Below are 22,695 nucleotides of genomic sequence, written 5' to 3'. Positions count from 1 at the left end.
GTTCCAAACCACCTCCACTATGCTGAGAAACATTCTCGCGCACGTTCCTGTTCTTGGTCACGTTCCCAGTGAAGTTCCTCCATATTCCTGATCCTGGGTAGGGTCCTGGTCCTGGTCTATGGATTCAAACTGTTCTGTATCTAAGGTACAGTCCAGTGGAGACCCCCCTCCTCCCGAGGCCTCCACCCTATAGGACCTCCATGACGACCTCAGCAGGCGTGACCTCTGAACTCTCCAGGTCGCCGTCCTGGGCCTGGGGTGCGCAGCAGAGAGAGCAGAGAAGCAGCACACACACCAGCAGGTACACAGCCACCACCAGCCACACCACGGCTCCAAACAGCACTGTGGAGAGAAGGGCTCTGTCCATCTCTTCCTCCCTCACCTGAGTGACCAGGGCAGGGTTAGAGAGAGGGCGCACGAGAGGGACCGGCTGAGAGGCAGGGCTGTGGAGGAGATACAGGGGGGGAGGAGAGAGGAGGGAGACATGGTGTGTTTGTGTGCCTGCGTACATGCGTGTTAACACTGTATAAACAGTCTGTATAGGACCCAGTGCTGGGAAACAGGTGATGGGTCAATTCTGTTATCACAAAGCTAACAGAGAACACATTATGCTGTCTTGTAGTTACACCCCTCCACAACTACACTCTACTCAATATCAAATACAGTCTGTTTCAGATCAGCTGTAATATCGGAACACAGTAGAATGGAATATCCCATCGTATAACATAACCAAATAATTTTTTTATTTAGATTAAATTACAAATCCTGAAGCATAATTCTTTGTCGCCTTCTACTGGTCAAACTGTTTTTACTCCTTTTCTCGTGTCTGGTCTAACAGCAGTGTCAATGTCTGAACTTCAGAAGCTGGTGATTTTTGGAAGTGTGTTGATAGCCCGTGAGGACGGTGGTTGAATCGTATAAGAGGAGGTTTCACATGAGACGAACTCTCGTCTCAATGTCAGCCCAAGATCTCAATTCTCCTCACCAGTGCTGTGCCACCTCTTCATCTCCAGGAGATCCTCTCAGAACGGTATTTTCCACTCCTCAAGCACTTTCTGGGACCCGTTTTAAGGGCCCCATTCTGTATTTCGATCTTGACTGCAGTACACTGCTGTAGGGGGGCTGGAGAGGTGGAGGAAGGGGGACTGAGGTGTGAGAGGGAGGGAGGAAAAGGAGAGGGATAAAGAGTGGGAAACGGAAGGAGCAAAGAAACTAGGGGATGTATGTATGTAGGTTCCCTAGTTGTAAATATGTCAATACATTCAGCCACTAGAGGGTGCACTATACCCTCTGTTGACAAACACTGCTGTTGTTGGTCTGGAGTTACTATAGGAACGGACTATGCCTTGTGGGTGTGTGTGTGTGTGTGTGTGTGTGTGTGGGGGGGGGGGGGGTTGGGGGGTTCGGGGCTGTAATAGGGGGGCTGTGCTGTGAGCCAGGGACAGTGTCCATGGTATTAGACTAACTAGAGAAGACAGACAGGTCAATTTGGGTGCTTTAAGGTGAAATTACCCTTCATAATTTGTGTGTTTCAGAGAGAAATATAATGGGGGGAAAGACAGATACAACGAGCCTCCAATGGAGAAAGTGAGTACAATGTAGCGCACAACATCGAAGAGAAAGAGACACATAACCAATGAGAGAAAGAGACAGAGAGAGCGAGCGAGCGAGAGACCCTGGCCTGAATCCTAGAAGGCCAGTAGACCAGCACAGGGAGGATCCTTGTTGTAGACCTCGCAGAGACCAGATGTTCCACAGCTTTCTTGTTCTCATTCCTTCCTGTTTGCTGGTTCTGTTTTCACATGCGACTGGAGAAGTAATGACATTCTCCGGCCCATTAATCCAGCGGGCCGAGCCCCAAACACACTCTCTCCTCACAGCCGCCCGGGCCAAGACCCACCCCTTGGCCTGGACCAGCCATGATGGAGAGAAGGAGAGAGGAGGAGAAGAATGCTGCTTCCTCTGAAATGGAGCCTCCTCTGATCTCCTGCTCACATACACACATTCCGTTAACTCTTTTAGATAGGAACCGGTCCAATACCTGGGGCCCATACTCTCTCACACAAATATGGTTGAAGCCCATTGAGACAAACAGAGGTTTCATCACCAGGTAATTAATATTCCACGGAAAGGAGAGCATCAGGAAACAATTATTCAATAACATCACCCCTTCCTCCCCCATGTTTTCTTCTCCATCTCAGTTTTGGAGTGTGCAATCACAGCATTGTGCCTGATGTCGTTGTGGCGGCGGCCCCGGAAGGTTACGGTCAGCATTACCATGGTCACCACCTCCAACACCAGCTGCTTCTATGGTGTTGGTCCATGATCAACTGTACAGGCCCAAAACTGCACCTGACCCCCGGCTGGTGGAATCTTAATATTGACTGGAGGCAGAGACTCAGACATACTAATGTTTCTCTTGCGCTAACTAATTCTAGCTTCTCTTCAGCCTTTCTCCAGCCCCCAGCCTCCTTCTCCTTCCTCCAGCCTCCTTCTCCTCCCTCCAGCCTCCAGACCCTGCCTCCTTCTCCTTCCTCTAGCCCCCACTCTCTCTCCAGCCCCCAGCCTCCTTCTCCTCCCTCCAGCCTCCAGACCCTGCCTCCTTCTCCTTCCTCTAGCCCCCACTCTCTCTCCAGCCCCCAGCCTCCTTCTCCTCCCTCCAGCCTCCTTCTCCTCCCTCCAGCCTCCAGACCATGCCTCCTTCTCCTCCCTCCAGCCTCCTTCTCCTCCCTCCAGCCTCCAGCCCCCAGCCTCCTTCTCCTATCTCCAGCCTCTGCCTCCTTCTCCTCCCTCCAGCCCCCAGCCTCCTTCTCCTCCCTCCAGCCCCCAGCCTCTCTACTACTCCCTCCAGCCCCCAGCCTCTCTCCAGCCCTCAGCCTCTCTCCAGACCACAGCCTTTTTACTCCTTTCTCCAGTCCCCAGCCTCCTCCTCCAAGCTCGCCAGGGTAATTGATATCAGGTGGGTGGGTCGGGCGACCAGGGTGCAGGGTAACCTGGAAGCATTTATTTTAGGTCTGAGATGTTTAGTTAAGTGCAGCGCTGCACTCAGATGACTCAGAGCCAGAGTGCTGTGATGAATATGATTGGTGAAAGCTCTGAGACCTACTTCCTGGCTCCTTCCTTCCTGTCAGCTCAGGTTGCAGATTAACAGACTTCCTGTCCGATCCCACCATTAGCTCTCCAAATGATCACTTTTATTTATGAGCGAGGGATCGTGTTATTAGGTCTGATCCTTGATGGGATCATTTGGGGGGGAAACTGATGATGGGAGGGGTAGAACGGGTATGTCCTGGCTGGTCCACTGTGTTGCCTCACATACACCCAGGTTGAGAAGAGAAAGATCCTATTGTCCCCTGGTTTTTGATGGCAACAAGACAGTTAGGTTGCCTAGATGAGAAGGACATTTCCTTGTGAAGTGAAGAACTCCTCCCATCCGTTGGCTATATGGACATCAATTCCTATCAAATCTGCCACCCTTCAGACAGAGAAAACAGAACCCATGTTTTTACATGAGGCACTCTGTCAGGAGAGATCCACAATTGGCCTTCTATATCTATCTAGAAATACAGGGTGGACCGTCAACCAATCTGTATGTATATGATGTTATATACAGAGCAGTCAACCATAGAAGCAGACCATCGCGGCACTACTGCAATCTTACTACACCCCACCCCTCCCTCCACTTCTCTCTCACTCTGAGTTCTTGATTACACCGCCCCCCCCCCCCACCCCCCAAGAGATGAGTTCAGCTCCCTGGACACAGTAATATCCAGGGAACTAGTCACTTAAGATCAAGTAGGGGGTAGGAAATGGCAGAGGACATAAAGCTAAATATATAATTCCTCCCGTGCCGGTAATCACGACGTCCAGACTATTTGAAATGACAGTTGAACCACTTCTGACTGAGAGCGGGTTCTGTTCCTGGGGTGCGGTGGGGGGGGTGGGTGGGTGGGGGGGTCTTCACCACGAACGGCCGGCAGGGTGCACCTAGGGGGTAGCCCTGTACTTGAAATGAGCGCACGCGGTCTGTGGCGTGGAAATAGCTCCCAGGCCAAGTCAGGCCCGTGTCGCAGCACTGGCGAGGAAGGAAACCATTCCTCGGGATTAGTTACCTGATTATTAAAATGTCCAACATCCTACACAAATACCCCTTCAAATGCCCCCTCCGCCTCCCCGCACCACCCCTCCCTCAAGTAGCATGGACCTCAAAACCCAGACACACGTTCCAGCCTCCATCCTCCCTCCAGCCTTTCCCTGAACAATGCCTAAAGAAAGTGCTTCTATATTTTTCTTCCGCCCTCTCTGTCCTGGCACACGAGATGAACAGGGCTTAGAGTCGTCCCCCCCCCTCCCCACCCCCCTGCCCTCCTCCTGACAAGAACCATCCTCAGAGTCTCAAATCCCTGTTAATTTTCACTCCAATTTACATATGCAGTGAGCGTGGTGGCCTGTGTGTCGGCAGCGCCGGGCCCATCAGCGCCGCGCCGAGCCGACGGCATTACATATTCATGTATACATATTCACGCTGATTGCATTCTTGATGAGATCGCCGGCCGGCTCCTGCACTCCAGCCACGAGTGCGCACGCGAGGGGCGTGCTGGAGCCAATCTTGTCCCCCGCTGAAGTGCCCCTGCCGCGGGTCTCTCTCTCCTTTCTCTCTAACCACCGGCTCATCTGCGGGGTGTGGGGCGCGTAATCAGACAGAAGCGTCCAGGAACGAGGGATGGGAGGAGGGACGGATGGGAGGGATGATAGCCTACTCATCCTCACCAGACCTGCATAGCAATGAAATAGTTCTGCCCATTGTCCCAAGACTCTCAGAGCTCGCTACACTGGAGGGAAAGGAGTCCTTCACCATTGAGTAATCTGCATAGAAAGTCATGTGGAAAATGTCTCTGGGAGAGATTTCAATTTCTCTCTATTCTATGTGAAAGGACGATGACTGACACGTAGAACGAGGCAGAGTTAGGACTGACGGCAGCCATATCCCTCTTCCTCCCTTGCCTGAAGCCTTCCTGGTTTAGTCTAGTGTACACTATCAATTCTACAGTTTACTGAGCCAATTTAGACTTGTATATTTTGCGAGAGGCTAAAGAAAAAACATGACCTCTCCTCTCTCTCCCCCCCCCACCCCCCCACCCCATCCATACTTTGGTGAGGGTAGCTAAATCGCACACAGGCAGGGGCAGAGAACAGGGTAATTCACTTGATAAATGTCAACTGAAATGAAGCTATCAGCTGAAAGCAATTTCCCAGGCTGTGTCGCGGGCCAGAGACGGCCTCCATCCATCATCCAGCCCTGTTTAAGGCCAAGGTACACAATGGTCCCAAATGACTGACATATGGACACCCCTACACACCCCAAACCTGCCATTACCCAAATGTTGGCACTCCTCCTTCTCCCCTTATACCTCGAAACTCCTTATTCCTCCACTATCTCCTCAACCACCTCCTCCAACGCTGCTTTCCCATCTTCTACTTTTAACTGCTCCACCTTCTCCTGCTCCTCCTCTAAACCTCATCTCTTCACCATCTCTATATCCACCACTTCCTCCTCTGCAACCACCTCCCTCTTTCTGGTGTTCCCCCCCCACAACTCCAGCGAAGCCATTAGAAAGCCAGCTAGACCGAGAGAGGACCAGGCCAAGTGAGCCAAGCCCCGGAGCCTAATGGATGGCTGTGGTTGCAGGGGTTATTATGGTCTGTTCGCAGGAAAGGAACATTATCACTCCAGCTAATGGGGGAGACATGTGACTCACATGAAAGACCAGAGAAGAAGAGAAAACATAAGAAGAGAGATGACACAGGGTACAAAGCACTGTTCCAGTAATGGCCACCATCAATAACATGCCCACTTTTATTGTGTGTTTACGTTTGGGTAGCTCGTGGATCAATCCTCACACAAACGGAAAAAGGGGGGGGGGGGGGGAGAGGACAAATCAGGGCTTCTTTTCTTCTTCTGGAGTAGCTGCCCCCCTTTTATCATTGAATGTGAAACAAATGTTTGGCAACCCGTTAAGGCTATCTAAGCTCCTTCAACACTGGAAGACCACGAGACTCCATAACTCCACCCAAGGAAGCCACAGCCAACGTTTACATCCAGAGGGCTGCCTTGTAACATAAACAAACGACTCTCGTGGCTTCAGTTTGATTAGCAGGAGGCTCCCAGGACCCATTAAAAGCCCATCGCAGCCTGGGTATGTTTGTTTGGAGACCAGCGAATGGAGGCAATCGACAGGCACTGTCGTGCCATGCCAACTGATGTTTACGCATCACCAACTAAACACACAAATATAACATTGAACAGGGAGGGTGCCAGCCTAGCTAATAATGCATCACAAAGAGACAGTGCCAGGCTACCCAATACAGCATACACAGTCTGTGCCAAGCTAGCTAACACAGCATCGACATGGACGGTGCCAGACTAGCTCAAACAGCACAAACGCAGCTTCTCGGACAAAAATGTGTTTATTATAACTAAGCAGGAGGGTGGGTAGTCACCATTGTGTGGATTTCTTAAACCTCTATTCACGTTTTCATGGTGACACTTCTGATATCACCAGGTATCACCTTTAATCACTTGGTATGGTTGGTACAAACCCTTATTAAATGTAAGAAACTTTTTCCTTCTGCTTGTGTCGCGGCACCTGCAGTTCCTTGGTCTTGGTGTGTGTGTGTTTCAGCTAAGCAGTTCCTTGGTCTTGGTGTGTGTGTGTGTTTCAGCTAAGCAGCTCCTTGGTCTTGGTGGCCAGCTGTTTGTCGATGTCTGCTGCATAGTTGTCGGCCATTTGCTGAAGCTGACAATGGAAAAGGAGAGACCAAATGGTAAGGTTTACACACACACACGCACACACACACACACACACAGTGTGTACCTGTTTCTCGATGAGGTGCAGCGTGTCCTCGGAGGTGCTCTCCTTGGACTTCTTCACGTGGGTGACGGCTGCAGACCGCAGCCTCCTCACAGACTCCTTGGCCTTGTGGCCGAACTGCTTCGCCAGCTTGGCGAGATTCTCCCGGTGCTCCCGTGTCACTCTGTGGAGAGCGGGCGAGCGCACACACACACACACACACACCCACAAATGACTTTTAGGTACTGCTCTTGAAATAGTTCAGTCAGCGTTTCTGTATGGCTTCCCAGCTATCTGCATCCAGACAGGTCAGTCAGGCTGTCGGCAAGTTTGTTTTCTGTATCTGGTGGAACTCTTTGCTTTCTCTCTCTCTCTCTCTCTCTCTCTCCTTAATTGCCACGTTCTGTCTGGAGACTATTTGCAAACAATCCAAGTGTGCCTGTCTATTTACCGCAAACAATAATGCTTAATTACTGACTCTCAGCCAATCAAGCCACTCGCTCTCTTTGGAGATGCAAATGTGCTTTGCGTGCCGAGGCTGATTGTAGGGTAGGGGCGTCCATCCGCCTCGCCTCCCTGCCCCTCCCTCTGCCAAGCAAACACCTGCTGCTGTCTGCCTCTGTACGGTCAGTCTGCCTGTCTGTCTGCCTGTCTGACGTTCAGTCTGTCTGCCTGTCTGCCGTTCAGTCTGTCTGTCTGCCTGCCTGCCTGTTGTTCAGTCTGTCTGTCTGCCTGCCTGCCTGTTGTTCAGTCTGTCTGTCTGTCTGCCTGTCGTTCAGTCTGTCTGTCTGTCTGTCGTTCAGTCTGTCTGTCTGTCGTTCAGTCTGTCTGTCTGTCTGTCGTTCAGTCTGTCTGTCTGTCGTTCAGTCTGTCTGTCTGTCGTTCAGTCTGTCTGTCTGTCTGTCGTTCAGTCTGTCTGTCGTCCAGTCTGTCTGTCTGTCGTTCTGTCTGTCTGTCTGTCGTTCAGTCTGTCTGTCTGTCATTCAGTCTGTCTGTCTGTCGTTCAGTCTGTCTGTCTGTCGTTCAGTCTGTCTGTCTGTCGTTCAGTCTGTCTGTCTGTCGTTCAGTCTGTCTGTCTGTCGTTCAGTCTGTCTGTCTGTCTGCCTGTCTGTCATTCAGTCTTTCTGTCTGCCTGCCTGTCTGTCATTCAGTCTGTCTGTCTGTCGTTCAGTCTGTCTGTCGTTCAGTCTGTCTGTCGTTCAGTCTGTCTGTCGTTCAGTCTGTCTGTCGTTCAGTCTGTCTGTCGTTCAGTCTGTCTGTCTGTCTGCCTGTTTGTCGTTCAGTCTGTCTGTCTGTCTGCCTGTCTGTCGTTCAGTCTGTCTGTCTGTCCTTCTGTCTGCTGCTGTGACGGAAACGTTCTGAGGATGTTGTTCCTTCCTCTCTGTGTGTGTGGATGTGTGTGAGTGCACAAGTGTGCGCGTGTCTTACTTGGGAATAGGCACCCTGATGATGGTCCCTTCCACTTCAGGGTTGAGTTTCATGCTGCTCTCTCTGAGGGCACGGGTGGCAGCAGCTGTGGCCTGGGGGAATGGGACACACAAACACACACAGAGTTAATGACTACCAGCCGGGGCCACCGCCAATAACTTCACCTGAAGACCCCCCAGCCCCTGTCCACCCCCCCCCCCCCCTCCAGTCCAATTCTCTGCTTGTCCCTCAGCAGCACCAGAAGGCCCAGATCTAGACCTGGGGCCACAGCCTGCCTTTGATCCAGACCTTAAGAGCAGGGGTGGGCTGGCCAACATCTCTCTAACCAGCCCACTCTGGATGAGGATAGGGGTTCATAGGTGAAGGTTAAGAGTAAAAGGGTGGGGGGGTGGGGTCTGCCACAGAGGGTGTATCTCCTGGGTGTGTGGGGGGGGGGGGGGGGTGTAGTGAGAGCAGGTCAGGGTTAGGGGTATTTGAGGGAGGGGCAGCACAGTGGTGTGGAAGTGACGCAGGTCCTGTCAGAGAAAGGCCCCCTGGAACAGAGCTGTACATCCCCCCACCCCCCCCCCCCACCAAATGCACTGTGTGTGTGTGTGTGTATACGTGTGTGTGTGTGTGTGGGGGGGGGGGCTGTCCTAGGGATGTGTGGGTCACAACAGAGTAGCAGAGGACACGTGTCTCTACACAACCAGCGGACCGTCTGGCGACGCTCCAGCTGAACCTGACGTCTTACTCAGGCCTCCTCTCGGCTGCAGCTGCGTGACCCTCAGCACTCAGGGTGAAAACATGCAAATACGGGATCTGACAACGAGCATATTGCATTCCCTTCCTTCACTTCCCCTTTCGTTCACTCTCTTTTTCTTTCTTCCTTTCTTTCTCTCTCGCCCTCCACTCTCTCTTTCTCCTCCTTTACTAATGTGTCCACTTCCTGGTCTCTTCCACTGGGAGATGTAGTTGGCAGGCAGATAAAAGGAAGGATTATTTGTATGTATTAATGCAGGAGACCTTTGTCTGTTTAATACTTCCCTATACCCCCCCCCCCCACACACACACACCCCCAGCCTCCCTCTCAGGTTCCTGTGTGAACTCTAGGATGATCGATCCAGGCCATGCCTCAGTTTGATTGGTCCCTGCATCAAATTCATCATCACAGCTATTTCCCAACCTCTCCGCCGGTTCTTGAAATACAAAAAAAGGGAAAAAAGAAGAAAAAAGAAAGGTTGGAATCCTGTGGAAACAGCAGACTTGTTCTGGTTAATATGCTGGAAACAGTGGAATTAGTCTGCGGTCCCACATCAAACACACCAGCACAGTTCAAAGTGGGGGAAGAGAAGTGGATGAGGAGGGGGTTGTTGGGGGGGGGGGGGGGGAGGATGGAGGAGAGGGGCACCTAAAGAAAACACCTTGTTAATGTACCACACAAGCATTTTGCTCTCCTCTCCCTCCATCCCCCAGACCTGTGTGGTAATGAAGGCTGCGTCTCAGGAGAAGTCCCAGGGGGGTGGAGTTAACACTCTTCCTCTTAATTAATGGAGCAACAACAGTGGGGTAATGGATTGGGTTCATTAAAGGCCTATTAGCTCAGGTGGCTGTGTGCTCACCTCCGGACTTGAGAGGGCCTGCACTGTACTGATACTTGAGGTACACTTGATTTGGTGTTGGTGAGTGCCAGAACAGTGTCCGAACAAGTTCTTTGGGTGCATTTGATATAGTGGCGTTGTTATGAATCCATTAAATCATTTGGAACGTGCGACGAAAAAAATGAGTACAGGCTAAAGAAATAAAGAGGGGAGCAAAGACAAGAAAGAGAAAAAAGGGTGAGTGATAAATGAAAGAGCCCTTCCTGCTACCCCGGGGGTATGATGATGTCATTTCCTGCTGGTGACAGCTAGCCCCGCCTCTCGTAGAACAAAGGCCAGACTGGACCAGAACCATCTATCAGCTTGGCTGGACCAGGCCGCTCCAGTTACCCTGCCAGAGAGATCTATGGTCTTGCTGTAGGGATCGGAGTGTGTATATGTGTGTGTGTATGAATTGTGTAACATTGCCTTCAGTCCCAAATGTGACACCCTGTGATAAAAAGGGCAGAGGGGGGTGACAGAGAGGTGAGAGAGGAGGGGTGAGAGAGAGGGGTGATAGAGACAGATCGGGGTGAGAAAAAGGGGGAGGGAAGGGGGAGAGAGTGTAGTGTGGTGTGTGTGTGTGGTTGTCTGACCTCTGGGAAGCCGGTCATGTTGACCATGATGAGCTGAGGAGACTTCATGGAGATCTGGCCCAGCTGGTTGAGAGGGAACTTCCCATCCTTGGTGGTCACCACGATGTGGTCCAGGGCTCCTGAGGAACATCACACACACACACCAGTCAGAGGTCTGCTCTACCTGTCACTGTGTGCACCCAGGGTCATGGAACTCCTCTACCTCTCCTCTCTTCTCCTCTCTCCTTTCCTCTCCTCCTCTGGTTAACCTCAAATGCTGCCGTTTCCTCACTCCACAACTCTGTCTTACATCAACTCCATCATCGCTGGCAAGCAAAGGGTGTGTGTGTGCGTGTGCGCAAAGGTTTTGGATAACGGAGGGTGAGCCAATTCTGCAGTCTCTCACCGACCTTCGCATTCAGAGGAACAGAAAATCCAAAAATACAACCCCTTGACTAGACGGAACTACCAAGAACCAGGAACCAGAACTAGTCTGTCAGCTCTCTACCCGTCTCTCTTCCGGTTCTCGTCTGTCCATGTTACCTGAGCCCTGGCGTGTGCCGCCACATCTGCTAACACTCCCAGAGGGCACACAGCTACTTCCTCCCGTGCGGAGCACGCGATTGGCTGAGAGGCCATTAGGCAAAGGGCTCTCTTCCTGGTCAGGGAAGCCCACTGACAGACACAGAGAAAGGGCTTAGAAGACTGAGGAGAGCCTCTCCTTCCTCTCCAGCAGGCTGATACAGGGTGGAACACAACCCTTTCTTAGGTCACCCTGAGGCCTGGTGTAACCATGGAGATAAGAGTTCATTCAGAGGGAGAGGCTGAGGGGCAGGCCATAATACTATGTGTCTTCCAGGACAGTGGGACTAGGTCAGGGCATCAGTGCTCTCTGCACATCCATCCTCACACACACATCCATCCTCACACACACACACGGTCTCTACACACCCACCCTCGCAATCTCTCTTTCTCTTTTATAAGACCCAGATGAGGTCATCATGGAACAGACAAACTAATGATGATGTCATTCCGTTCCTCCATCTCATCCCTCCATCCTGTTTCCTTGTCAGCCCTGAGTCCCCCTGCTTCCCTTTACTACTGGGCCTCTGGACCGAGGAGGAAAGGCTGCAGGGATGAGGGAAGGATGCAGCAATAAGTAACAGTCAGGAGAGATAGTGGGGCCCAAGTATGGGCTGAGAAGGGAACAAAGCGATGAGGGAGGGCGTGTGTGTGGGGGGGGGGGGGGGGGGGGGTATATGCAGGAAGAGGAGGGGGAAGTGAGGGGCCTTCTCTAATCTGGGTTGGGGCAGTTTCTGTTTCCTCTCCTAAGCTTTGGTACGGGCCAGAGGAGTGGAGGAGGGGGCATGGGGTGACCTGGATGTAGTTCAGGAAGCAGGGGTCAGTGAGAGGTCAAGAGTCAGGGTTCACTACCCCCCTCAGGCCCTGTGTCAAAGAGAGTGAACACAGGGATTCACTCTCTCTTTCACTCGACCAGGTAAACAGTAGGAGAAGGAGAGAGAGAGACCTGGAGAGGTTCTGATGCTGAGGTTGCGGCTGAAGTCATCTTTCAGTGAAGTAAGGACAGCCTCCAAGTCCTCCTTCACTTTCTCCAGGTTGATGATGTCATCAACCAGCGCCGCGTTGATGTTCACTTTTGCCGGCTGAGCCTTGGCCTTCGCTGAGGGGAAGAAACAAACACACACAGTAGCTGCCTTACTTGGGTTCAAATCCTCACCAAGGCCTCCTACCCTACTCAGATGTCCAGAGCCACCGCCAGCAACGCCACATCGGCTCAGCTGAGAGGAAGCTCAAGGCCACTCACCTTTGCTTTTCTTGGTGACGTAGAGACGCAAGCAGGGGGCTTGGGGGAGGGTGGGGATGTGGTGCCTGGGCTGGGGCTGGAGCATGTAGGGGACCCTGGAGGACACGGCCAGAGGAGCCCTCAAGAGGGGCCCCAGGGAGCGACACAGCCCCGGACGGAGCAGGCCCAGCTGACTCAAAGCCATATCTGAACACACACACACAGAGGTGGAAATGACTAAACAGTTTGGTGGCCACTAAATGATCTATTCCAAGCTTATCGAAGTGTGTCACAGTATATTCTAACAGTAACCAATGAGGTTAGGAAACCCGTTATCATATTTATAGTGGTAGGCGTCCGTCAACATAACAGATGAGAATATGTTGTGGTAGTGGAACATTTCAGTCACCAGGGGGCAGTACCAACATCTACCAGGAGTCAATATTAACAACAGTTTAACATTGCATTTGGCTACATCCAATCCTGTTTGACGGTTTCCTAAGAAACAGAGTTTTCAGCCGTAGTTGGGAGAGCTTTTAAAGTCCTTCTGTCACACTCCCTCCTACCTCCACGCAACAATGCATTCCTCAAGGGGAACTCCAGAGACGAGTAACACACATTAACTCACTCCCATCCAACCACCCACCTCACCTCCTCGTATCCATGAGCGAGCCTAGCTGAACCGTTCCATTCACAGGCAGCAGGCTTGAACAGCCCAGCCATGTATATTGGCTAGGCTGACACCTTCTATTGTGCATGATGAATTTACACTCTCCATGCTGTTGGTAGGAGCAGGGCGCTAAACTATCACACAGGTGGACGTGACAACATCAGGGTCTCTCCCTCCCACTGGGCCGAGACTGCTTTGTGCTACATGAGGTATCACAATAGCCACGCACGCACAATATTTACAATCTGCACTCTACAGTATCAATACTATGTCAACAAAGCCCATTCAACCACTTTCTGAAGGCAACCTCTGGTTGTGATAGCATCACTCCTACATATAAGCTAACACCAGGCCGACTGAAAGAGACAGCTGGTTGAGTTGGGTGGGGGGGGATCTAAACTGATAAGCATGTCTGTTTATGTGTGTGTGTGTGTGTGTGTGTGTGTGTGTGTGTGTGTGTGTGTGTGTGTGTGTGTGTGTGTGTGTGTGTGTGTGTGTGTGTGTGTGTGTGTGTGCGTGCGTGCGTGCGTGCGTGCGTCAAACAGAGGAATCTGTGCGGTGCTGAAGGAGGGGAGGGGAGATGAGATGACGGCTGTCTTTACACAGGACGTGAAGCAGAGAGACTGCTGCCCAGGTGCTCTGCGAGGTACACACAGCTTCTGCTGTCTGTTACTTCAGAAACAGGCTGCAGTCATGCTCCTCCTCACTCCAGTTAACATGTAGACATCACTATGCCTTATCAGTACTGAGTAAAATAATATACGTCTACATGCAGGGTTTTCTTTTAAACTGAATACGATTACCGAAAGTTCCTATAATTAATTTGATATCTAGAACAGTTCATTCACAGATTAAGAGATTAAGAGACATATGAAGAGATAAAATGTTGTTGTTTTTCTTAAAGCATAACTGTGATAAGGAAGGTCGACATTGGCATTGGCTAATGTAAATACGTCAGAATTTGGAATTTAAATACTTGTATCCTCGGGACACCTCCACAGTAGCTATGCATCAATAAACAGTTAACCGTTTTATATTTATACCTTATACACTTACTTTTGCATACACCGTCCTCAGAGAAGCATGGTGGTGAAGAACATTGGAAACGCTGCAATGTACAATGACACATGCGTTAAACGTCATCAACTTTCAACCATATGTAGGTATTCATTTTCAAATATTTTTACCCCTGCCGGGTGGAGTTAGTAGCAAAAGCCTATGCAAAAGAAAAAACCCGCTTACGTACCGGGCGGACCTTAAAAAAGAAACGAGCGTCCACCACTTGATCGTGTGTAGTACCTCATTACACTGCGCCTTTGTTGATGCTATTCGTTTGGAGCTAGCTAGCTCATTAAAGCTAACTTTAAATAAGATCGAAATGATCATATATTAAGAACATTAACGGGCATCCACAGAAGCTTGATAACTTTCACGGTATAGCTGAACAATTCTTCAACCAGTCGTTTCAAAAGAGCAGGTAAACTCAAAGCATAGCTTGCTAAACGAACGCTATTTGCGTTAGAGCTAGCTGGTTGAACCAATGTATGGTAGTACAGTCATCAATAAGTTAAAAACAAGCATATTTTTTACTCAATTTGCCGCTATATAATTATCGATACAAAATGGAACACCTAGATAACTTACAATAGCTCTATTTTGAATGCTACCCGATTGTTTAGACAGTGTGGACTGTAAACAGTAGCTTACTACAGCAAACTCATCGTGACTACACAGACCTCGGTTGTAAGTATGGATACATTGTTAAAGCTTGTCTAGCTAGCAAACTAGATTTACAGAATAAGATATAGGCCTAATGTAATCTAGCTATATACATAGGTAATACGTCAGCTGTGTTAAATCCGTTACCTAATAAGGATATTGCCTTTAAAATATGAATGATCGTCTAATAAATTGTACACGTCCTTTTTTCTCGTCACAGACATCCATGTCGGCAGCGGATACAGTGGAGAATGCCTCCATCTTATCGGAGAGCGTGGCTCACGAGGGCAACCGCCTGTGGATCGGTAACATCGACCCTAAGATCACTGAGTGAGTGAATGTCTCTCCCGGTCCACCATCTCTCTGCTCAACTAAGAGGCTGGGGTTCACCTGACTATACGAATCATTGCAGCCAATTAGGCCTTATGTGTAAAGGTTACCGATAACTATACAGTCAAGAGGGAAAGGTAATGGTTGTGCATTTGCTGGGCTGGTCTTGCTGTAAGTAACAACATGGTTTTAAACGGTTTTTCCCAGCAATTGTTATCCTCCCTGTAGACCACATCTCCCTATATTAACATGGCAGTAAATATACTGGACCCATTGTATCTATGTGTCAAGGTATGCTGTTGCTCATCTGGATAATACAGCCTTTTTTGACTCCGGTAATGAAAGTTGGTTATGTGTAGACCAGTATCTGAGACCAATGGGGAGGTGCCTTTGAGTGAGAAAGCAGCCTCGCAGCTCTGAGGGGTGAAGTGCGATCTGCAAACTCTGTTCCAGATCCAGCTTCTGCTGCTGGTTTCCCTGGTGATTGATTAGCCGCGGCGTCTGCGCGAGCTGGAGAATGAGCAGGCGAGGCCGGGCGTGTGAAAGAGAGGCAGTGAGGCATGGAGACCTGCTCTGCCGAGGGGCGGCCCTCATCCCTCACTCACCTGGTCTGTTTACCTGCTCTCTGTCAGCCTGTATCTGGGGCGGGCTGGGGGGAGGGGAGGGAGGGAGGGATGGAGGAGGAGAGGGGGGGGGGGGGAGGCACATGCATAGATTGGCCCGCGGGGGCTCCTGGAGAATGTATGGTCTACCCTGGCCGGGCGTCTAGACAGGCGTTTCCTTCCCCTCTCCCGCTCTGTTTTCCTTTAAATAACCTGGTTGAGTGAGAACAACAGCCATGCCTACAGGCTGGTGGTGGGGAGATTAATTAGCTGGCTCGTAGGGAGTGTTTGTTGTAGCCGGTCAGGGCAGCCCTGTTGCCGTGTAGAGCCCTCGCTCTCAACGTAATGTGGGGAGAGTGTGTGTGTGAGAGAGAGAGAGAGAGAGAGAGAGAGAGTAATTGCTTTAGATGGAGAGAGTGTGTGTGGTGGGGGGGGGGGGGGGGGTGGTGGTCAGTGGAAAAGAAAAAAAGTGAGTTTTGTGTTTGGTAAGTGTTGGCACACCTACAGACTAGCCTACAGCCTTTTGTTTAAGGAGAATTCAGTAATGGAGAAACTAAGCTGTCATTTCTAATTTGGTGGTTAATGTGGATTCTCTGCCAAAGTGATGGATTGTGGGTAGAGGAGGAGATACATAGGGGGCTGGGTTAGGGACGATGAGGGGGGGGGGGTGAAGTATAGAGAGAGAGAGAAGAAGAGAGAGGGGGGGTCGCAGCAGTAGCCATCGATCACCCCGTCCTCTGGGAAGGGCAGCTGGAAGATGCCCCCAAGGCCTTCGCCAGTGACAGGACTCTGGATCCTGGAAAATATCCTACTTCCACCAGATGGTGTCTAAACTAGATCTCTCTCTCTCGTTCTCTCTCTCTCTCTCTGTCTCTCTCGTTCTCTCTCCCCCCCCCTCCATCCTGCCCTCTCCCATTCTCCTAACCCTATAAAAGAGAGCCTCCTGAGTAGGCTCAGATACGCTCCAGCCTCTCTGAGCACTCTGTACACTGGAAAACAACTCTGGCTCACCCACCCAGGTTTAACAACTCCCTGGAGAGATGCATTGTGGTACTGTACCCCCCCCCCCCCCCACACACACACACACACACACACTATCAACTCCTCAATCTCTACCAGTGCAGGAAGACCCCCTGTTCTTGCCTGGGGAGGGAGTGCTGAGGGAGGGTCTGGGAAAGTGAGAAACTCTCCCTGGGCCAGAGCCCCAGGGACTCTTGGGGGGGAAGACATTAACACCCCCCCCCCTCCCTGACCCCCCCCCCCCCCCCCCCCCCCCCCGGACACCCGCAGCCCCCCCTCCCCACTACCGCAGAACTCTCTGGACTCCCTGCTCTCTAGGATTAAAAATAACTGTTGGGACAAAACAATAAAAGCCAAACATCTCTGGAAGTCTTGGACAAGGCTATTCCCAGGCTGGTGGACCAGAACAAAAGGAGACGACTCCAACTAGCACCGTGTTTTCAATTAGCAAGAAAGCAAACCGTTTCTTGTGACAGGCTTATTATGAATATTATTATGATTTACGATTGTTGAAGACCACAGGTTGAGCTTTGGTGACCAGGAGCCTCATTTATAAAGTGTGTGCATACACACAAAGAAACAGGCATGCGCAACCTTCTACGCACAAGACGGCATGTGAAAACAGAACTTGCCGTGAGACTGCGCACATTCCCACGACAGCTGTAGAACATGCGGATGCACATTCTGAAGAGGAAAAATGTTGCGTGTGAAATAGTGACACTGTGTGACTGGGCGCAAAAAACACACGAGCAGTCCTGAGCAGTCCTGCTCGTTACTCCCTGCATCTTGTGTTACTGCACAAACATTTTCTTGCACAACTGAATTCATTTGAAGTACAGTTCTCGAAACATTATAGCCACCATTAAAATAAACTGCCATGTTTGTGTTAGTGCTGTGAAGGAACAAGGTACATCTTCTCACATCAAAATCAGATTCTATGAAGTAGGTATTTTTACAAATACACTAATATAGTCGTACGTCAGTATTAGTAATTTCCCGTCAATATGACCTGTGTGACTTGGTTTGGCATAAATAAAACTTCTCCTTGGATGCACACAGGGAGGAGATGATGAATTCCATTCTTGTAGCATATGTGATGGTTATCAGGGTTTTGACACCCATCCCTAAATGAGTTTCACAAGTTTGGCGCGGTGTGGGTTCCAGGGCCCTGCTCGTCATGTCACAGGTGTTTAGGTAGCGCTCACGTGAGGTGATGGGATGAGGTAATGGCGTGCGTGCGACGGTGTGCGTGCAATGCCATGTACTGACATTCTATGTGTGGTGTTTGGCTCGGACATCAGAGGGAGTCAGTCTGCTCTTCTGCGTAAACACATTCGCAACATTCGCGCACACACACACGCACACCCTGCATGCACGGCTGGCTGTGAATGTTGTCGACATAGACGCATGAAAACGACAGCTTCTTGTTCAGACGGCTCCCCTTCTACCCAGCTTGCTTCACACACACACACACACACATGCTCACACACACATGCTCACACACGCTCACACTCACTCATGTCATGAATACCTCCAGTACGTTTCTCACCCCTCACCCCAGAACGACCAGTGTACAGTAATTAATAATATTTATACTTCCTGGAGGCGGAGGTGACAATGAACCCTCCGTCGGTTACCACGGACACCACCTCTCTCACACAATTCGTTTCCCACGGCAACCAGCGGCCGAGCAGCCAAAGCAACGGAGTGTGTGTGTGGGTGGGTGGTGTGTGTGTGTGTGTTGGTGGTGTGTGTGTGTGCTGCACGGGGCTCCTGAGGGAGATCTCAGCCTGCTTCCTCTTGTTTTACTTCCTCATTGTGGTCGGCTGCTTCTGTATCCTCTGTATTGTCTTAATGAGAGATTTACTGCAGAGGACGAGGTGTGAGGAGAGCTGTCTACTAACCAGGTCTCCTCTGACACACTGGGTGACACACAACCCACTCTAGACCCTAACCTTGGGTCTACACTAAGGTCTAGGGTAAGGTCTAGACTTGCTCTGGATAAGGGCGTCTGCTAAATGACTAAATAAATAAATAGACTAGTCCAACTGTAGCCCCTAACCCTGGTCTGCACTAGTTCCATTCTAGACCGTAACCCTGGTCTAGACCCTAAGAACCATCCAGTAGCATTAGGGTGAAAAGTGGAGATATTGTTCTCAATTATGTTAGCCTTGTGGTTCATTATGATAGCCTTTGCTGGGGTGTTGTGTGATTCTCCTGTTGAGATCCTTGACCTTCCCATCGGCTTCATGCATAGAGCCTGTGCTGATCTGAATGGACTCCTCTTCCCTGTGCTTGTGTGTAGGTACCACCTGGTAAAGCTGCTGGAGAGGTTTGGGAAGGTGAAGCAGTTTGACTTCCTGTTCCACAAGGCAGGTCCTATGGAGGGCCAACCTCGGGGCTACTGCTTTGTCAACTTTCACACCAAAGAGGTACGCCACACACACACACACTGAGCATCCCTTTTTTCCAGTTTTTCCAAAGCTAGACCCACGTTGGAACAAGAAAGATAAAACCATGCATTGTTATCTAGAGGTTGTTGAGACTTTCTGGCTTACAGGCTTGTGTGTGTGTGTGTCCTCATTGACTAGTAACAGATAAGGCTCAGAACCCCTTATGATAAGGATCTCTTTCAACTGCCAGTGTGTCAAGTGGGACAGGATGCTGTCCCTGGGGTGTTATTGAGAGGAACTGTGTGTCCATGAGACACACACACACACACACACCAGGGAGTGTCTGTGTGTGTGTGATCCATCATCAGCTACGATTGTCTCTGTTATCAGGCCATTGTAAGGAATAAGGATATATTGACTGCCTGTGCTATTAAAAGTGATTCATAATTCTGGTGGCTGTGCGCGTAGGAGGCTGAGCGGGCCATCCAGTGTCTGAATGGGAAGCTGGCCCTGTCCAAGAAGCTGGTGGTACGCTGGGCACACACACAGGTAAAGGTGAGTGTCACAGAGCTTTATCCTACCTACCTGTAACACACACACACACACGTACGTGCTGGTATGTGGCCTCCCGATGCTAGGTCGAGCCCCCCCCAACCAGAAGAGGTGCTGTGTCTTCCCAGACTCCGGGCAGTAATAACAGTAGCTAGTCCCACTGCAGTAGCCCTGCCTGTCTCCTAACAATGGGCAGCTGGCCTGTGGAGTAGGGATATCCTGTATGGGGCCGTATCACGCCCCTGTCCCCCTCCTCAACCCCCCCTCCCCCGCCCAGAAGGGGAAAGGGACAGCAGCGGCAGGTCAAGGTTAACTGTGCCGCCTCTTAGACAACAACACTTCTTCCAGCCAAACCCCCCCCCCCCCTCCACCATGTGTGTGTCCTCTTCCTGCTTCTTAGCCTGCCTCATAGTCCTGTTCTTATTTTTTTATGCCAATGTTTACAAAACCCTTTCTTCTTAACCTCGGATCCCCTCAGCAAAACCAATATATATCATTTTTATTGACCTCCTCCTTCTTCTTCTCTCCCCAGGTGGTCAGGGCGCGGCTGGTGTGGTGGAGGTTGGAGGGTGGAGGTTGAGAAGGGAGGTTTTGAGAGGAATGAACACGCAGGCTATTGCTGTGCTGTTCGGCTTCTCCCATAATGCCTCAGGGCGAGGATTTGACCAATCATGGCCCTTCTACCTCCTGACCATTGATCTGTCCATGGTGGGACTGTAAGCTAAGGATGCTGATCACTGATTGGTTCAGAGCTGGTTAAATGGTTTCTGTGTGGGAGGAGGCTGCAGTTCATTCTCTGTAAAACAGCTCTCTATCTTATTATGTTGACTGGCCTTACGATGCATTGACCGGTACATTTTCTTCATGTTCTTCATGTTCTTTACTACCTCTGTCTCCATCACTACCTCTTTCTCCATCACTACCTCTGTCTCCATCAATACCTCTTTCTCCATCACTGCCTCTGTCACCATCACTACCTCTGTCTCCATCACTGCCTCTGTCTCCATCACTGCCTCTGTCTACATCACTACCTCTGTCACCATCACTACCTCTGTCTCCATCACTACCTCTGTCTCCATCACTGCCTCTGTCTCCATCACTGCCTCTGTCTCCATCACTGCCTCTGTCTCCATCACTGCCTCTGTCTCCATCACTGCCTCTGTCTCCATCACTGTCTCTGTCTCCCCTTATCACTGCTTCTGTTTCTCTGTCTTATTCCATCACTCTGTCTGCCTTTGTCGCCCCCCCCTCTCCCATCCCTCTGTTTCCCTCCATCCCTGCAGAGGTTTGAGGGTTTCCGAGGGGACAAGAGCACCCCTGCCAGTCTGGAGCCGTCCTGCAGCTCTGACGACCCTGCGATGCCCACCACTGGCCTCAGGTCTGTGCCTGTCAGGCTGCATGCATGCTGGCCATCTGTCTTACTCTGTCCACTTGGCAGTACACTTCAAAAACGCTAGAGGAAGAGCTGAAAGATTGAACACAATGCTTCCTTTTTCTCTCCTCCAGCTCTAACTCTCTCTTTTTCTCTTGCTCACACCACCCTCCCCCCCTCCCTCTCTCTCTCCCTCCGTTTCCTCCTAAACAAGCCTCTTCCTCACTCACTCAGTTTAGCACTTCATCCCCACCACTTGCTTTCTCTGAACTCTCTCTCCCTCGCTCACCGTCTTTCCCTCTTGGTCTCTTTGTCTCCCTCCCTCCCCCCGGCCTCACTCACTCCCTCCCTGTGTCTCTCTCTCGTCCTCCCTCAGCACGAGTGCTAAGATCCGTGCGATCGAGGCCAAGCTGCAGATGATGGAGGACAACCCCGACGAGGAGTACGCCGGGCCCTCGGCCTACATGTACAACAAGCCTCCGCAGGACAAGAAGTACCAGCAGCACCGCAACAAGCCCTACACCCGCCCCTTCCGCAAGTTCAGGAGATGACCCCCCGGAGACCCCTTGAGACCAGCCCTCTGTCTAGCCAAGAACGTCTCACACTGGCCCTCAGCGCCCGAGCTAATCGCCCCTAGCCCCCCTAGCCTGTGGTCCCAGCCCCTGGTCCTGAGCGCTTACCTCTTCCCCATTTGTGAGTCTTAGCCTTTAAAGCCGCCCCCCCCTCCTCACCCCCAGTCCTTTCTCACTCTCTCTGGTGTGGGTCTCGACAGAACCCTTTAGAGAACAGAATCCTCTACAGGAGAACCCATTAGAGAACCCCCTGCAACCTGAGAAGCCTCTTGCTGTCGGTCTTCTCTCCTGTGTGTCAGCTAGAAAGAGAGGGTGTGTGCTGATGAGCAGCAAAGAGGATGTGTTTTGGTTATCCACTTTTATACAACTTCAGCTAAACTCTTTTAATGGCTGTTCTATGTCGTGTGTACTTTGTCTCTCTGCAATCCTTACTAGTATTTTTGGTCAGTCTCAGTTCCATGTATCCTAGTTGTTTTGTTTGTTTACATATATATTGTATATTGTTCTGAGCATGATCGGAATAACGTCAGCAGCCTGGAGAGGCTGGTGGTTTACTGGACAACTGGACAGCAGTCTGGCTTAATGACCACTGGTGGTTGTGTGCGTGTGTGCGTGTGTGCGTGCGTGCGTGAGTGAGCGACTGAGTGAGAGAAAGAAAGAAAGTGTGTGCACCATAACCATCGTGGTCTGAGGAGACCTCATACTGCCATGGCTACCATGAATCGTTTTGTTTTTTCTTTTTTTTTATCTGAATATTAGTTTTCTATCAGAGTAGTCAATACATTTTCAAACACAGATGTTTATTTATGATAGGTTTAAATTAGGATGGACAGTCTGCTAAACAGTAGCCTATTAGATCATTGCGTGACATCCAGTACATTTTTGTGTTTTACAAATTCCTACATAAAAAATGTTATTAAAACCATATGAAAAAATATTTCGTTTATATTTTATTTTACAATAATTGCATCCAACACGCTCAATGATTTTTCATTGAAAATGTTGGATTAAAACAATCTGCCATGAAGTGTTCTATTTGGGTCAAAAGTAATTGAAAGGATCACGATTAACCACCGTGCATAAAATGATAAAGCCTTATTTAGAATATGCCACAACTGTCGGAAATCCTGTGAACTGTATTTCTACCATTATATTGGCGGTTGATGCATAAAGCCATCCACCATCAGT

General features: G+C 50.4%; 2 protein-coding genes across 4 annotated transcripts; one reads left to right on the top strand and one right to left on the bottom strand.

The window, feature by feature from the left end:
• Positions 1-6,576: 6,576 nt before the first annotated feature.
• Positions 6,577-14,076, bottom strand: mrrf (mitochondrial ribosome recycling factor). Its single transcript, XM_067250546.1, has 7 exons — positions 14,004-14,076; positions 12,299-12,484; positions 12,002-12,154; positions 10,495-10,613; positions 8,280-8,371; positions 6,876-7,035; positions 6,577-6,797 (listed from the first exon to the last, which is right to left on the bottom strand). Exons 1-7 carry the CDS (start codon positions 14,074-14,076, stop codon positions 6,720-6,722), a joined length of 861 nt encoding a protein of 286 aa, XP_067106647.1. The 3' UTR covers positions 6,577-6,719.
• A 201-nt stretch (positions 14,077-14,277) lies between these two features.
• rbm18 (RNA binding motif protein 18) lies at positions 14,278-22,437 on the top strand. Of its 3 annotated transcripts, XM_067249899.1 has the most exons (7): positions 14,278-14,424; positions 14,631-14,690; positions 14,887-14,996; positions 18,924-19,050; positions 19,480-19,560; positions 20,847-20,941; positions 21,312-22,437. In XM_067249899.1, the coding sequence occupies exons 3-7, from the start codon at positions 14,893-14,895 to the stop codon at positions 21,484-21,486; spliced, it is 582 nt and encodes a 193-aa protein (XP_067106000.1). In that variant the 5' UTR covers positions 14,278-14,424; positions 14,631-14,690; positions 14,887-14,892; the 3' UTR covers positions 21,487-22,437. The 3 variants fall into 3 exon arrangements, with proteins under 3 accessions (XP_067106000.1, XP_067106001.1, XP_067105999.1); XM_067249900.1 differs by lacking the exon at positions 14,631-14,690; XM_067249898.1 differs by having other exon boundaries at positions 14,278-14,690.
• Positions 22,438-22,695: the final 258 nt, after the last annotated feature.

This window comes from Osmerus mordax, chromosome 14, assembly GCF_038355195.1.
Source record: "Osmerus mordax isolate fOsmMor3 chromosome 14, fOsmMor3.pri, whole genome shotgun sequence".
Classification (NCBI taxonomy): domain Eukaryota; kingdom Metazoa; phylum Chordata; class Actinopteri; order Osmeriformes; family Osmeridae; genus Osmerus; species Osmerus mordax.
The sequence above is the reverse complement of the archived record's forward strand: the minus strand, read 5'-3'. Positions and strand labels throughout refer to the sequence as shown.

Excerpts from the sequence above, each read along its gene's own strand:
- mrrf (XM_067250546.1), bottom strand. The coding sequence starts at position 14,076 with ATGTGTCATTGTACATTGCAGCGTTTCCAATGTTCTTCACCACCATGC. Across the intron at positions 10,614-12,001 it reads CAGCATCAGAACCTCTCCAG|GAGCCCTGGACCACATCGTG; the intron begins GTCTCTCTCTCT and ends GATGTTCCTCAG. Across the intron at positions 8,372-10,494 it reads ACATGACCGGCTTCCCAGAG|GCCACAGCTGCTGCCACCCG; the intron begins GTCAGACAACCA and ends CCATTCCCCCAG.
- rbm18 (XM_067249900.1), top strand. The coding sequence starts at position 14,893 with ATGTCGGCAGCGGATACAGTGGAGAATGCCTCCATCTTATCGGAGAGC. Across the intron at positions 19,051-19,479 it reads TCAACTTTCACACCAAAGAG|GAGGCTGAGCGGGCCATCCA; the intron begins GTACGCCACACA and ends CTGTGCGCGTAG. Across the intron at positions 20,942-21,311 it reads ATGCCCACCACTGGCCTCAG|CACGAGTGCTAAGATCCGTG; the intron begins GTCTGTGCCTGT and ends GTCCTCCCTCAG.